This window comes from Symphalangus syndactylus, chromosome 14 (genome assembly GCF_028878055.3).
Source record: "Symphalangus syndactylus isolate Jambi chromosome 14, NHGRI_mSymSyn1-v2.1_pri, whole genome shotgun sequence".
Taxonomy (NCBI): Eukaryota; Metazoa; Chordata; class Mammalia; order Primates; family Hylobatidae; genus Symphalangus; species Symphalangus syndactylus.
In genome coordinates, this window is record NC_072436.2 from 91,845,001 (window position 1) to 91,857,879 (window position 12,879).

At 36.8% G+C, this 12,879-nt stretch overlaps 1 protein-coding gene across 3 annotated transcripts in view; it reads left to right on the top strand.

Moving 5' to 3' along the window:
- Positions 1-12,879, top strand: part of FSHR (follicle stimulating hormone receptor) — a 199,876-nt gene that overhangs the window by 79,557 nt on the left and 107,440 nt on the right. For all 3 annotated transcript variants that reach the window (XM_055242919.2, XM_055242920.2, XM_055242921.2), the window contains exon 2: positions 12,568-12,639. In XM_055242919.2, the coding sequence (XP_055098894.1) occupies positions 12,568-12,639 (72 nt within the window). The remainder of the gene's footprint in view (positions 1-12,567; positions 12,640-12,879) is intronic.

The following is a 12,879-nucleotide window of genomic DNA, read 5'->3' on the forward strand; positions in this document are numbered from 1 at the left end:
TATGCCCTGGTGAGAACTTCAATCTTGAAAATTAATTATGAAATATTTCAATCAGGAAGTATAGAGAATATTATCATAAACGCCTATAAGACATCACTTAGCTTTGCCAAATCTTAACACTTGGTCATAATTGCTTAGTTTTTTTTTTTTTTTAATATAAGATACTTTAGATACAATTATGTACTTCTCTTCTTGTCAAAGAAGTGACTATACTGATATTGGTGTTGATCATCTCCAGAATTTTTTAACAGATATATATGCATCTTTAAACCTGTTTTAAAATTTAGTCTTTATTACTATTCCTGTATAATGGTGAGGCCAACAGATCAAGAGACAACTACCATTGAAAAGATCATTTGTTATACTCACAGATCCCAGGAGAAAGGAATCACAGCCTGGGGCAGGAGGAGGAACACAAAGAAGCAGCAGGGTCAATCAGAAGGCAGAGAAAGTAAGGGAGAAATGTGGGTAAAACTCTTATTTTCTTTCCATAGAAACAGGCAGCCAGAGGCCAGGTAAACAGTTAAGATTGGCTAGTTTGAATAACTTCTCGGCAAACTCTGCAGTGTAGGGGATGTGCCTAGTTGTCAGATACCTGGGCCTAGGTAATTAGGGTGGGGGAATAATGGCCCAGAGTGTTAAGAACCCTGTAAAGGAGGTGGCTGGGATTATAGACTTTGGATTAGTTGGTTTGCATATGAAAGGTACATTCACAGACCAGTTGTTTGCTGTCTCTGGGAATTAGCCACACCACTGGGAGGGGTTAGTTTCTTCAGGGTCAGCAAAGCCAGAAGATGTCAAAGCATCAAAAATACGAAATAAAAAGACATGATTAATACAAAACAACATACTATATTATTTTGCACGTTGTTAACCTTTATAAAAATTATATCATTCTGTTCATGTTGTACATACATCTTATCAACTTTTTGGTTTTTGCTCTCAATATTGTATTTTGGAAATTTTTCCAGCTGGTCGCATGCAGCTCAGTTTACTCCTTTTTCATTTTAAAATTTGGCATTGTGTCAATATACCACAGTGTATTAATTGTATTTATGTTCATATTTGAGGGTACTTAAGGTGTTACCAGTTTTTTGGTATAGTAACGATGCTTCCGTAATTAATGTTTTGTCTGTCCCCAGGTGTACATGTGGCAGAGAGAAGGACATGGAATAACTGGGTCCAAGGGCATTTTGTATCTTCTACTTTAATACATATTGACAAATCACTCTTGAAAGCAGTTGTAGCAAATTACCCCTCCATCAAGACTGTAGAAAATATCCTACTGTTCACAGCCTCACCAGCATGGATACTGTGAGATTTTCCTTTCAATGTTCGCCAATATAATGGTGAATAATGGTGTCAAAGTATTGTTTACACTTCTTGATTACTATTGAAGATGAACATCTTTTTTTTTTGTACATATTTATTGCTCGTTTGCATTTTCTCTTCTATAAATTGCCTGTTCATATCTTTTGCCAATTTTTCTACTGGGTTATTTGTATTTCTCTTATTATTTAGCAAATTTCTTTATATACTTCACTTGCATGTGTTGCAAATATCTTTCTCCAGTCTAAAGCTTACACATAAACTACAGTTCAGTTTATGTATCTTTGTTTTACAGAAATTTTAAGTCTAGTGTACTTAAATTTATTAATTTTTCAATTTTAGTGCAGAATTTGTGTCTTTTTTTAAAAAAGTCTTCTGAACAGACGTTTTATTTATAAGTTTTAAAGTCTTAATTTTTCCCATTTATATCTTTAGTAAAATTGGAATTGAGATTTAATGTGGTAATAAGCAAAGGTCTTAGGTTACTCCACAAGGAAAATCAATAGTCTTAGCATCCTTTATTGATTAGTCCATATCTTCCACCACTGATTTTTGATGATATACTGTCATTTATCATATTCTTTTGTTTGTGGTTTATTTCCGTGCTCTTTATTTTCTTCCATTGGTCTATTTTTTTAAATCCCCGTCGATATCACAATATTTTAATCACTCTACCTTTAGAAAAATCATATTTCCTGGTATGCCAATCCCCTCAATCTTGTTCTACTTCTTTAAAATTGCTTTGGCTTTTCTTTAAAATTTGCTCTTCCATATAACTATTAATCAGCCAGTTAATTTCCACATACCCATACAAAAACAAACAAAAAACAACTGTGCTTTAGATGGGTTTTGCATTCAATTTATATATTGATGTGGATTAAACTGATTATCTTCACAATATTGTAATTTCCCATTTATAAATATGTTTATTTCTGTTTGTTTGGGGTTTTTAATTTTTTTCAGTTAAGTATTTGATTACTTCTCCTAAATCCTGAGCCTGTTTTTTTCTTAGACTAATTTCTTGATATAGTATAACTTTTGTGGTCACTGTAATTGATATAGTTTAAAATAATATGGGGGGATTATTTTTGTCCACTAATCATATACCCAGCTATCTGACTAGACTTTCTTATTAGTTGTCATAGTGATGTCTTAGATTGGTTACAGAGTAGGCTTTCTGTGTGTGTGTAAACAATGATGTTTTCTGTGGGTAATAATAGTTTTCCATCAGTAATTCTGACATATCTTTTTCATTTACTATTCTTATTGTGTAGTAATTATGATGTATCTTTTTCTTTTTTTTTTTTTTTTTTTTGAGACGGAGTCTCGCTCTGTCGCCCAGGCTGGAGTGCAGTGGCTCAATCTCGGCTCACTGCAAGCTCCGCCTCCAGGGTTCACGCCATTCTCCTGCCTCAGCCTCTCCGAGTAGCTGGGACTACAGGCGCCCGCCACCACGCCTGGCTAATTTTTTTTGTATTTTTAGTAGAGACGGAGTTTCACCATGGTCTCGATCTCCTGACCTCATGATCCGCCCACCTCGGCCTCCCAAAGTGCTGGGATTACAAGCGTGAGCCACCACGCCCAGCCAATGATGTATCTTTTTCTTTCTCTATTCTTATTGTGTAGGCCAGGGTATCCAGCACAATATCAAACAGAGGAGGTAACAGCATCGTTGTCTCATTCCAATTTTCAGTGGAATGTGTCTAAAATTTCTCCATTCAGTGTATTTATTTTAGTGTGTAATAGAATCACCCCTTATCAGATTAAGAATTTTTTTCTCATAAACTTTTATCATGATGGATTTCCATTTTTATCAAATACATTTTCTATGTCTATTAAGAAAATCATGTGGCTTTTTCTCTTTTATTTATATGAAAATTTTCTTTGAAAGAGTTGTCTAATATTTAGCAACTCTTGAATTCTGTGACACATTCAAGCTGATAATAATGTATTACTTATTTAGACTCTACTAAATGCACATTGTCTCTATGTTATTTCCTTTCTTTTATTGTCCCTGTCTAGTTTTGTTACCAGTGTTACACCAACCACATAAAAAGGGTTGGGGAGCATTACTTCTTTCACTAGCTGATATGATTTGGCTAGTATGGGACGGACTTGGTGGGAGGTAATTGAATCATGGGGGCAGGTCTTTCCCATGCTGTTCTCATGATAGTGAATAAGTCTCACGAGATCTGATGGTTTTAAAAAGAGGAGTTACCCTGCACAAGCTCTCTCTTTGCCTGCTGCCATCCATGTAAGATGTGACTTGCTCCTCCTTGCTTTCCACCATGATTGTGAGGCCCCCTCAGCCACATGGAACTGTAAGTCCATTAAATCTCTTTCTTTTGTAAATTGCCCAGTCTCAGAAATGTCTTTATCAGCAGCATGAAAATGGACTAAAACAGTAAATTGGTACCAGTAGAGTGGGGCATTGCTGAAAAGACACCTGAAAATGTGGAAATGACTTTGGAACTGTGTAACAGGCAAAGGTTGGAAACAGGCAGAAGACAGGAAAATGTGGGAAAGTTTGGAACTTCCTAAAGACTTGTTGAATGGCTTTGACAAAAATGCTGATAGTGATATGAACAATAAGGTCTAGACTGAGGTGGTCTCAGATGGAGATGAGGAACTTGTTGGGAACTGGAACAAAGGTGACTATTGTTATGTTTTAGCAAAAAGACTGGTGGCATTTTGCCCCTGCCCTAGAGATTTGTGGAACTTTGAACTTGAGAGATGATTTAGGGTATCTAGTGGAAGAAATTTCTAAGCAGCAAAGCACTCAAGACTTGATTTGGGTGCTGTTAAAGACATTCGGTTTTATAAAATAATCAGAGCCAAAAGTTCAGAAAGTTTGCAGCCTGACAATGTGATAGAAAAGAAAATCCCAATTTCTGAGGAGATAGTCAAGCTGGCTGCATAAATTTGCATAAGTAACAAGGAGCTGAATGTTAATACCCAAGACAACAGGGGGAAATGTCTCCAGGGCATGTTAGAGATCTTCACAGCAGCTGCTCTCATCACACGCCCAGAGGCCTAGAAGGAAAAAGTGGTTTCATGGGCCAGGACCAAAGTCCCCATACTGTGTGCAGCCTAGGGACTTAGTGCCCTGTGTTCCAGCTGCTCCAGCTGTGGCTGAAAGGGGCCAACATAGAGCTCGGGCCATAGCTTCACAGGGTGCAAGCCCCAAGCCTTGGCAGCTTCCACGTGGTGTTGAGCCTGCAGGTACACAAAAGTCAAGAAGTGAGGTTTGGAAACCTCCACCTAGATTTCAGAAGGTGTATGGAAACACCTGGATGCCCAGGCAGAAGTCTGCTGCAGGGGAGAGACCCTCATGGAGAACCTCTGCTAGGGCAGTATGGAAGCAAAATGTGTGGTGGGACCCTGACACAGACTCCTTACTGGAGCACTGCCCAGGGGAGCTGTGAGAGGAAGGCCACCATCCTCCATACCCCAGAATGGTAGATCCACCAACAGTTTGTACCATGTGCCTGGAAAAGCCCAGACACTCAACACCAGCCCATGAAGACAGCTGGGAGGGAGGCCCTGCAAAGCCACAGGGGCGGAGCTGCCCAAGATCACGGGAACCCACCTCTTGCATTACTGTGACCTGGATGTGAGACATGGAGTCAAAGGAGATCATTTTGGAGCTTTAAAGATTTGACTGTCCCACTGGATTTCAACCTTGCATGGATTGCCCAAAATTGGCCAAATTTGTTTTGGCCAATTTCTCTCATTTGGAATGGCTGTATTTTACCCAATACCTCTACCCCATTGTATCTAGGAAGTAACTAACTTGTTTTTGATTCTACAGGCTAATAGGCAGAAGGGGCTGGCCTTGTCTCAGATGAGACTCTGGACTGTGGACTTTTGGGTTAATGTTGAAATGAGTTAAGACTTTTGGTAGACTGTAGGGAAGGCATAATTGGTTTTGAAATGTAAGGACATGAGATTTGGGAGGGGCCAGGGGCAGAATGATACGGTTTGGCTCTGTGTCCCCACCCAACTCTTATCTTGAATTCCCATGTGTTATGGGAAGGACCCAGTGGGAGGTAATTGAATCATGGGGGCAGGTTTTTCCCATGCTGTTCTCATGATAGTGACTAAGTCTCATGAGATCTGATGATTTTAAAAAGAGGAGTTCCCCTGCACAAGCTCTCTTTCTTTGCCTGCTGCCATCCATGTAGAACATGACTTGCTCCTCCTTGCCTTCTGCCATGATTGTGAGGCCTCCCCAGCCATATGGAAATTTAAGTCCATTAAACCTCTTTCTTTTGTAAATTGCTCAGTCTTGGGTATGTCTTTATCAGCAGTGTGAAAATGGACTAATACACTAGTCTGTGGTATAGTTGATATAAGATTGGGATTTTTTTGTTCCTTTGAAGGGGTGGAATTTACTTCTAACATCATATGGTACTGACCTTACTTTTTAGTGGACAGCTGTTAAATTACCAACCCAATTTGTTAATAATTATAGGTCTATTCACTTTTCTATATCTTCATGAATCAATTTTTGTAAGAATATATTTCTGTAAAAATTACCTATGTTTTCTGATTTTTCAAATCTACTGTTAGTCTAGGTGTGGTGTCTCATGCCTGTAATCCCAGCACTTTGGGAAGTTGATACAGGTGGATCACTCTAGCCAAGGAGTTGAAGACCAGCCTGGGCAACATGGCAAAACCCTGCCTCTACCAAAAAAACCCAAACAAAACAAAAGTCAGCCAGGTGTGGTGATGCATGCCTGTAGTCTCAGCTACTTGAGAGGTTGAGGGGGCAGGATCAATTAAGCCCAGGAAGTCAAGGCTGCAATAAGCCATGATTATGCCACCGCACTCCAGCATGGATGACAGAGCAAGACTGTCTCAAAAGAAAAAAAAAGAAGGAATGTTATAAAATTGTCCTTAGAGTTCTCTAATTTAAATATGTCATATCTGTAGTTAAGTGCCATCTTTCACGCCTGTAATTGTTTGGGGGCTTTTTTTTTCTCTCAGTTTTTATTCTTTGTTGATTATGAACAAAGATTCTTTCTAGTCTTAATCTTTCCAAAGAATTAGCTTTTGGTATTGTTGATCCTCTTTATTGTTATTTTTAATTAATTTTTATTCTTCTCTTTATTCTTTCTTTCCACTCTTTTAGGTTTCCTCTCTCAAGGCAAATTTAAATCTTGCAATGTGATTTTTTAATTTTTTATAATTTACAAATAATAATTGTACATATTTATGGGGAACATAGTGATGTTTCAGTGCATCAGAACAGAGTGATGAGCATACCCATCATCTCAAACATTTTCCATTTATTTGTGTTGAGAATGTCAATGTCCTTCTTTTTGATTTGAAACTATATATTATTGTTAACTATAGTCATCCTACAGTGATTTAGAACACTAGAGATTATTCTTCCTATCTAGTTATAATTTTGTATCCTTTAACAAATCTCTCCTTATCCTTCTCTTCCCCATACCCTTCCCAGCCTCTAGTATCCTCTGTTATACTTCTTACTTCTATGAGACCAACTTTTTCTAGCTTCCATATATTAGTGAGAATATACAGTGTTCAACTTTCTGTTCCTGGCTTGTTTCATTTAACATAATGTCCTCCGATTCCACCCATGTTGCTGCAAATGACAGGATTTTATTCTTTGTCTAAGGATTTTATTCTATGGCTAAACAGTATTCCATTATGTATATATACCAAATTTGCTTTATCCATTCATCTGTTGTTGGACAACTAGGTTGATTCCATACCTTGGCTATTGGAGTAGTGCTGCAATAAACATGGAAGTGTAGATGTCTCTTTGATATAGTAATTTCCTTTCCTCTGGGACAAATTCCAAGTAGTAGGATTGCTGGATCATATGGTAGCTGTATTTGCATTTTTTTATGAACCTTCATACTGTTTTTTATAGTGTCTGTACTAGTTTATTTTCCCAACAACAGTATTTATGTGTTCCCTTTTCTCTTCATCCTCACCAACATGTTATTTTGTTGTCCTTTTGAGGATAGCCATCCTAACGGGTGAGACAATATCTCATTGTGGTTTTAATTTGCATTTTCCTGATGATTAGGGAACATGTTTTTATATATTTGTTGATCATTTATATGTTTTCTTTTGGGAAATGTCTATTCAGATCATTTGCTCATTTTCTTAATCAACTTTTTTGTTGGTTGTGATTTGTTGTTTTTTTGCTGTTGAGATGTTTCAGTTAATCTTTTTTGCTGGATTTCATAACAATTTTAATGGAAAATTTTCTAGACTATATTACATACTTTTCTTCGTTAGTCACATTTTACCATAAGTTACTGTTTTGGGGGGGGATTGGGGCATCATAATAGCTCTACTTTATGTGATGCACTGTATGGGGTGGGGGGAGGGGGGAGGGACAGCATTAGGAGATATACCTAATGCTAAATGACGAGTTAATGGGTGCAGCACACCAACATGGCACATGGATACATATGTAACAAACCTGCACATTGTGCACATGTACCCTAAAACTTAAAGTATAATAATAATAATAATAATAATAATAAAGAATGTGGTGAATAGAAGTGACTGTGGAGGAAACTGCCACAGAAATACTATTTTGAACACATAGCAGCTATCTGAAGTGTGGGCATCTGCATGTCTCACAGTTTTTTTATTTCTATAAAGAATGTCATTGCCATTTTGATAGGGATTGCATTGAATCCGTAGATTGCCTTAGGTAGTATAGTTATTTTAACAATATTAATTATTCTGATCCATGAGTATGGGATGTCTTTACATTTGCATCTTCTTTAATTTCTTTAATTAGTGTTCTGTAGTTTCGCTTGTGGAGGTCTTTCACGTCCTTGGTTAGATTTATTCCTGGGTATTTTTTGTAACTATTGTAAAAGAGATTGCCTTCGTGATTTCTCTTTCAGCCAGCATGTTGTTTATGTATTGAAATCCTACTGGTTTTGTATATTAATTTATCCCACAACTTTACTTAATTCATTTATCAGTTCTAAGAGTTTGTCGGTAGAGTATTTAGGTTTTTCGGCATATAAGATCATGTAATCTGCAAGTATGGTCAATTTGCCTTCCTCTTTTCCAATTTGGATGACCTTTATTTCTTTCTCTTGCCTAATTGCTCTGGCTAGAACTTCCAGTACAATTACGAATAAAAGTGATGAGTGGGCATCCTTGTCTTGTTCTACTTCTGAGAGGGAAATGTGAAAGCATCAATAAGATGTTAATTGTGGTGCAAAATATTCTAAACTTTATTATACTCTCACTTTATTTCTAAAATGAAAATTTATCAAATATAGTGCCTCTACCTGTGCTTCTGATTTAAAGGAAGTGTGCACATACCTTTTGAATTTGTTAATTAGAACTGGATCAACAAGGTCAAAATGAATTGTCAGATGGTTGCTGGTTAAAATAAGCCTTCTATAATAAGCAAAGTTTACAATGTTAAGTGGTAAATCCAGTTTTCTTCAGTAAACATTCAAATAGGTGTAGTTCTCTGTAACAATCATTTTCAGTGTTAAAATTATAAATCAAGAGTCCACGAAACCATTTTAGTAAACCTTTTGCTACTAGTAGAAAGCTCCTTACCCATGTTAACAATAAACTCAAAGAGAAACTTAACCTTATAATTGCAAAATAGATTAGTGTAGATTAAACTTAAGCTTTATCTAATAAGAAATTATAATGTCTACCTTAGTGTTTACCTTCTCAAACATCTCTATCAACAGTCTTTCATTTTACCGATGTTTCTTATTAAACAACTTTCAAGTTTCACTTTAAGTTCTAGCAAAAAATGGAATAAAAATTATTAGGTTCATAATTTTCTGTTTCCACAATTCTGTTTTTCTTTTAGTAGTTTATTGTATTGGAAGCTTAGCTCATTAATTTTTAATCTAATTTTTTGTTTCCTTTTCTGGTACAATAACTTAAGTCTATAAATTTCTGCTACAGGTAGCAATTTACCTATATCCAATGAGTTTGATATGTTGCATTTTCATTATAGGTCAATCCAAATAATTGCTAATTATAATTGTGATTTCTTCTTTGACCCATGTATGACTTCAAAGGGTGCTTGTTTGGCTGGTTGGTTGGGTGGATGGGTGGTTTGCTTTGCTTTTGGTTTTGGTTTTTCCACATGGGTGTATGTGTATTGGGGGAGGAGAGTTAATTATATTTATTACTGATTTCTAAGTAATTTAATTGCATCATCATCAAAGAAAGTAATTTTTCATTACTAATTTTCTTTGTAACCTAGTTCTTGGTCAATATGTTTTTGGTGTTTTTTATTGACTTGGTGGGATTGTCAGCCATTATGACAACCCACTTATATTTGTTTCCTGCAAATCTCATGTTGAAATTTAATATCCAGTGTTGGAGATGTGACCTAGTGGGAAGTGACTGTGTCATGGGGGCAGACCCCTCATGAGCGGCTTGGTGCCATCCTTGTGGTAATGAGTGAATTCCCACTCTATTAGTTTTCACAAGAGTTGATTGTTGAAAAGAGCCTAGCATCTCCCTTCCCTTCCTCATCCTTCATCCGTTGCCACGTGATGCCTTGGTTTTAGTTTACCCTCTTAGAATTCTGGTTTGCATTCACACTGCTCAGGGTTCCATCTGGTATTCAGCTGCTTTACTTTGAGCCCCTGAGGATTTCTCATATCCTTGCAAGCTCTACTATGCATTTAAAATAATATTTGTAATGTTTTATAGAAGTCTTCTGGGTAATTTTTCTTGAAAATATCTTCAGATTATCTTGTTTATAACATTTGAGGAAATAGAGGTCAATGAAGATTTTAAGCGTCAAAAATATTTAATTATGTTAATAAGTTTGAACCACTTAATACAGACATAGTCCTTCAAAATTTTAGAAAAACTTGCACACTACTGGGGCTGAATCAAAAAATGCTTTCTAGTTGATGTTATTAAATAGAAGAGTTCGTTATTCAAGACCTCACTCTCCATGCATCTCGTTAATATTTTACTTTAATGTTTCAATTTTCTTGAAACTTTTAGAGTGTTGAGTAGTTTAAAACAATTTTATTATCTTCATTTATTGGTTTATTTTCATCATTCTTCTGTCTTGTGTTAAATAGGAACAAAAGGAACTTGTAAGTATTAACTAAGGTTAAGTGAGTACAATTAAGGTAGGGTGTTGAGCTAACTTTTATGAATTTTAGATGGATATTCTAGAAGTAGATAATCTGTGATCTTAAATTAAATCACCTTTCATTTAAATGGCTTAATAAAGACAATGCATTTAGTATGATCTAATATTTTTGAGGCTTGGGTTCAAAATTCATCTACTCTTGACAATATTTCTGTTATATATTTGTGTACTTTGGAATCTTTCCCATCTTAATCCTTGTAAAGCATTTATTGCTATCATATCAACTATAGCCTTCAACTGTTCTCTGGCAATTTCAAGGTTTCTGGTATTGCCTTCCCAGCAAGTATATAAACTTCTCTAGGGCAGCAACAGCACACAGGGTTCTCTCTCATGAGTCTTCACCATAGGGTTGGTACACCTAGCAGCCAAGCACAAACAAGGTGAAAGAAAAGACCTGATTGCCTGAGTAGCAGCTCTATCTGAAACAGAAATTTCACTAACACCAATAAATAATAGAAGGTTAAAGCAATAAAATATTTATGAAACTATCCAAGTCCATGGTGTTTGATTACAATTCCTGCTCACAGACTGCCTTGTAAAAGGACGTGTTAAAGAAGAAAGAAAACCAAATCCCTATTAATCAGTTACAAAGCAAGAAAAAGCCAGAGAGAAGAAGGCTGGGGAAAAAATAATATTCTTATTGCAAAGATTTTCATAGGGTCTCTTGTAACTTCAACCTCAAACCTAGCAGTTTCAGAGTGCTCAGTAGCCATTTAATTCAGTCATTCAAATATTTATTGACTACTTATCATGTTAAACACTGTCCTAGGCACGTGGTATACAATCATAACAAATCAGGCAAACATTTTTGCCCTCATGGAGCTTGAATTCTAGTTATGAGGAAGAAACAAATAAATGGATACACAAATAGATAAATGAAGATATAACATGTCAGAATTGCTATGAAGAAAAATTTAAGCAGCAGGAAAGAGCGTCTGGGCCAAGTTTGGGAGATTATCCTTTTAAATAGGTGGTTAGGGAAAGCTTCACTAAGATGGTAACATTTGAGCAAATGGGGGTCTGAGATAACAAGCCATGAGGATATCTGGGAGAGAAATGTTTCAAACAGAGAGAACCTCAAATGTGGAAACATTAAGCCAGAAGAAACCTGGCTTGTCCAAGGAATTGCTAGAGGATACTGTGACAAGACCAGGATGATCAAAGGGTAGTTGTCAAAATTGAGAATACAGGGTCTATGGAAATAAAGAGCAGAAAGCTCTTGTAGGGCACTGAAGGCCTTTGTAAACAACTTTGATTTTTCCCCTAGTGAGATGAAGAGCCATTGGAAGGAACTGTGAGGCAAGCGTGAGACAAATATTTCGAGCAGAAGAAAATGGCAAAAGCTGAAGGCAGCTGAGGTTAAGAGAAGAGTTGTTTTAGATGAGATACATTATGGCATGTTTTTATATCAGTAAGCAGAATTCAGGAAAGAAGAGGAAAAAGGTGACTGAAATGTGTCTAAGAAAGTGGAAAATTGTCATAGTGGTTACTGGGACTAGCAGAGAGGGAACAACGAGACCTAGTGTATATTGGAGAAGCTATTCTTAGGACCCTGGACAGTTCACTCACAGTACCAGGAGAGAAGGCAATGTGTATAAAGTACAGGTGCAGGCAGGTTGATCAGGCAGTGAGCCCTGTGAGAGCATACGGACATTTTCTTCTATTGGTTTTATTTTCATCTTGGAATAGGAGGCAAAGGCAGCTAAGAATGACAATAAAGGAAGAGGTAATGGGGGTTGGAGTAGAGAAAGAGAACAGGTCTCACACAGGGCTACAGAAGGCAACATAGGGTAGTGGGAACAAGCAAGGTTCATATGCCATCTCTGTCGTGTATCAGCCATGTGACCCTGGGTAAGTTTTTTGTTCTCCCTAAACTCTAGTTTCCTTATGCAAAATGGAAAGACTAATGGTGTCAGTATCACTACTTGTAGACAGGATGAAAACAGAGAATATAAAAGCAATTTCAACATTACTTTATGGCAAGCACTTAGTATATGTTAGCTGTTTGCTGATATGAATACATTAGCAACTCAATTACTCATTAATGGATAGGTTGTGATATTTTATTTCTACTCTCTTTGCAGGAGGTTTGTCCTCACCAAGCTTCGAGTCATCCAAAAAGGTGCATTTTCAGGATTTGTGGACCTGGAGAAAATGTATGTATTCACTGCTGTGAGTGAATGCCTCAAGGGGGCTATAGGGAGTAACCTCAGACCACATCTAGTATGACTATCTGCAGTTAGTAGCCGAACTGACATGGCCTGCCAAACTTTCTGCAACTTCTCACATTTTATTGTGTTACCATGTTTCCTAAATGATAGTGTGGAGTCTTTCAGTGAGGCCACTGAAATGAGCAAAAGAGCAATCCAAGCAATTTTCATCATTTCTCAAATAAG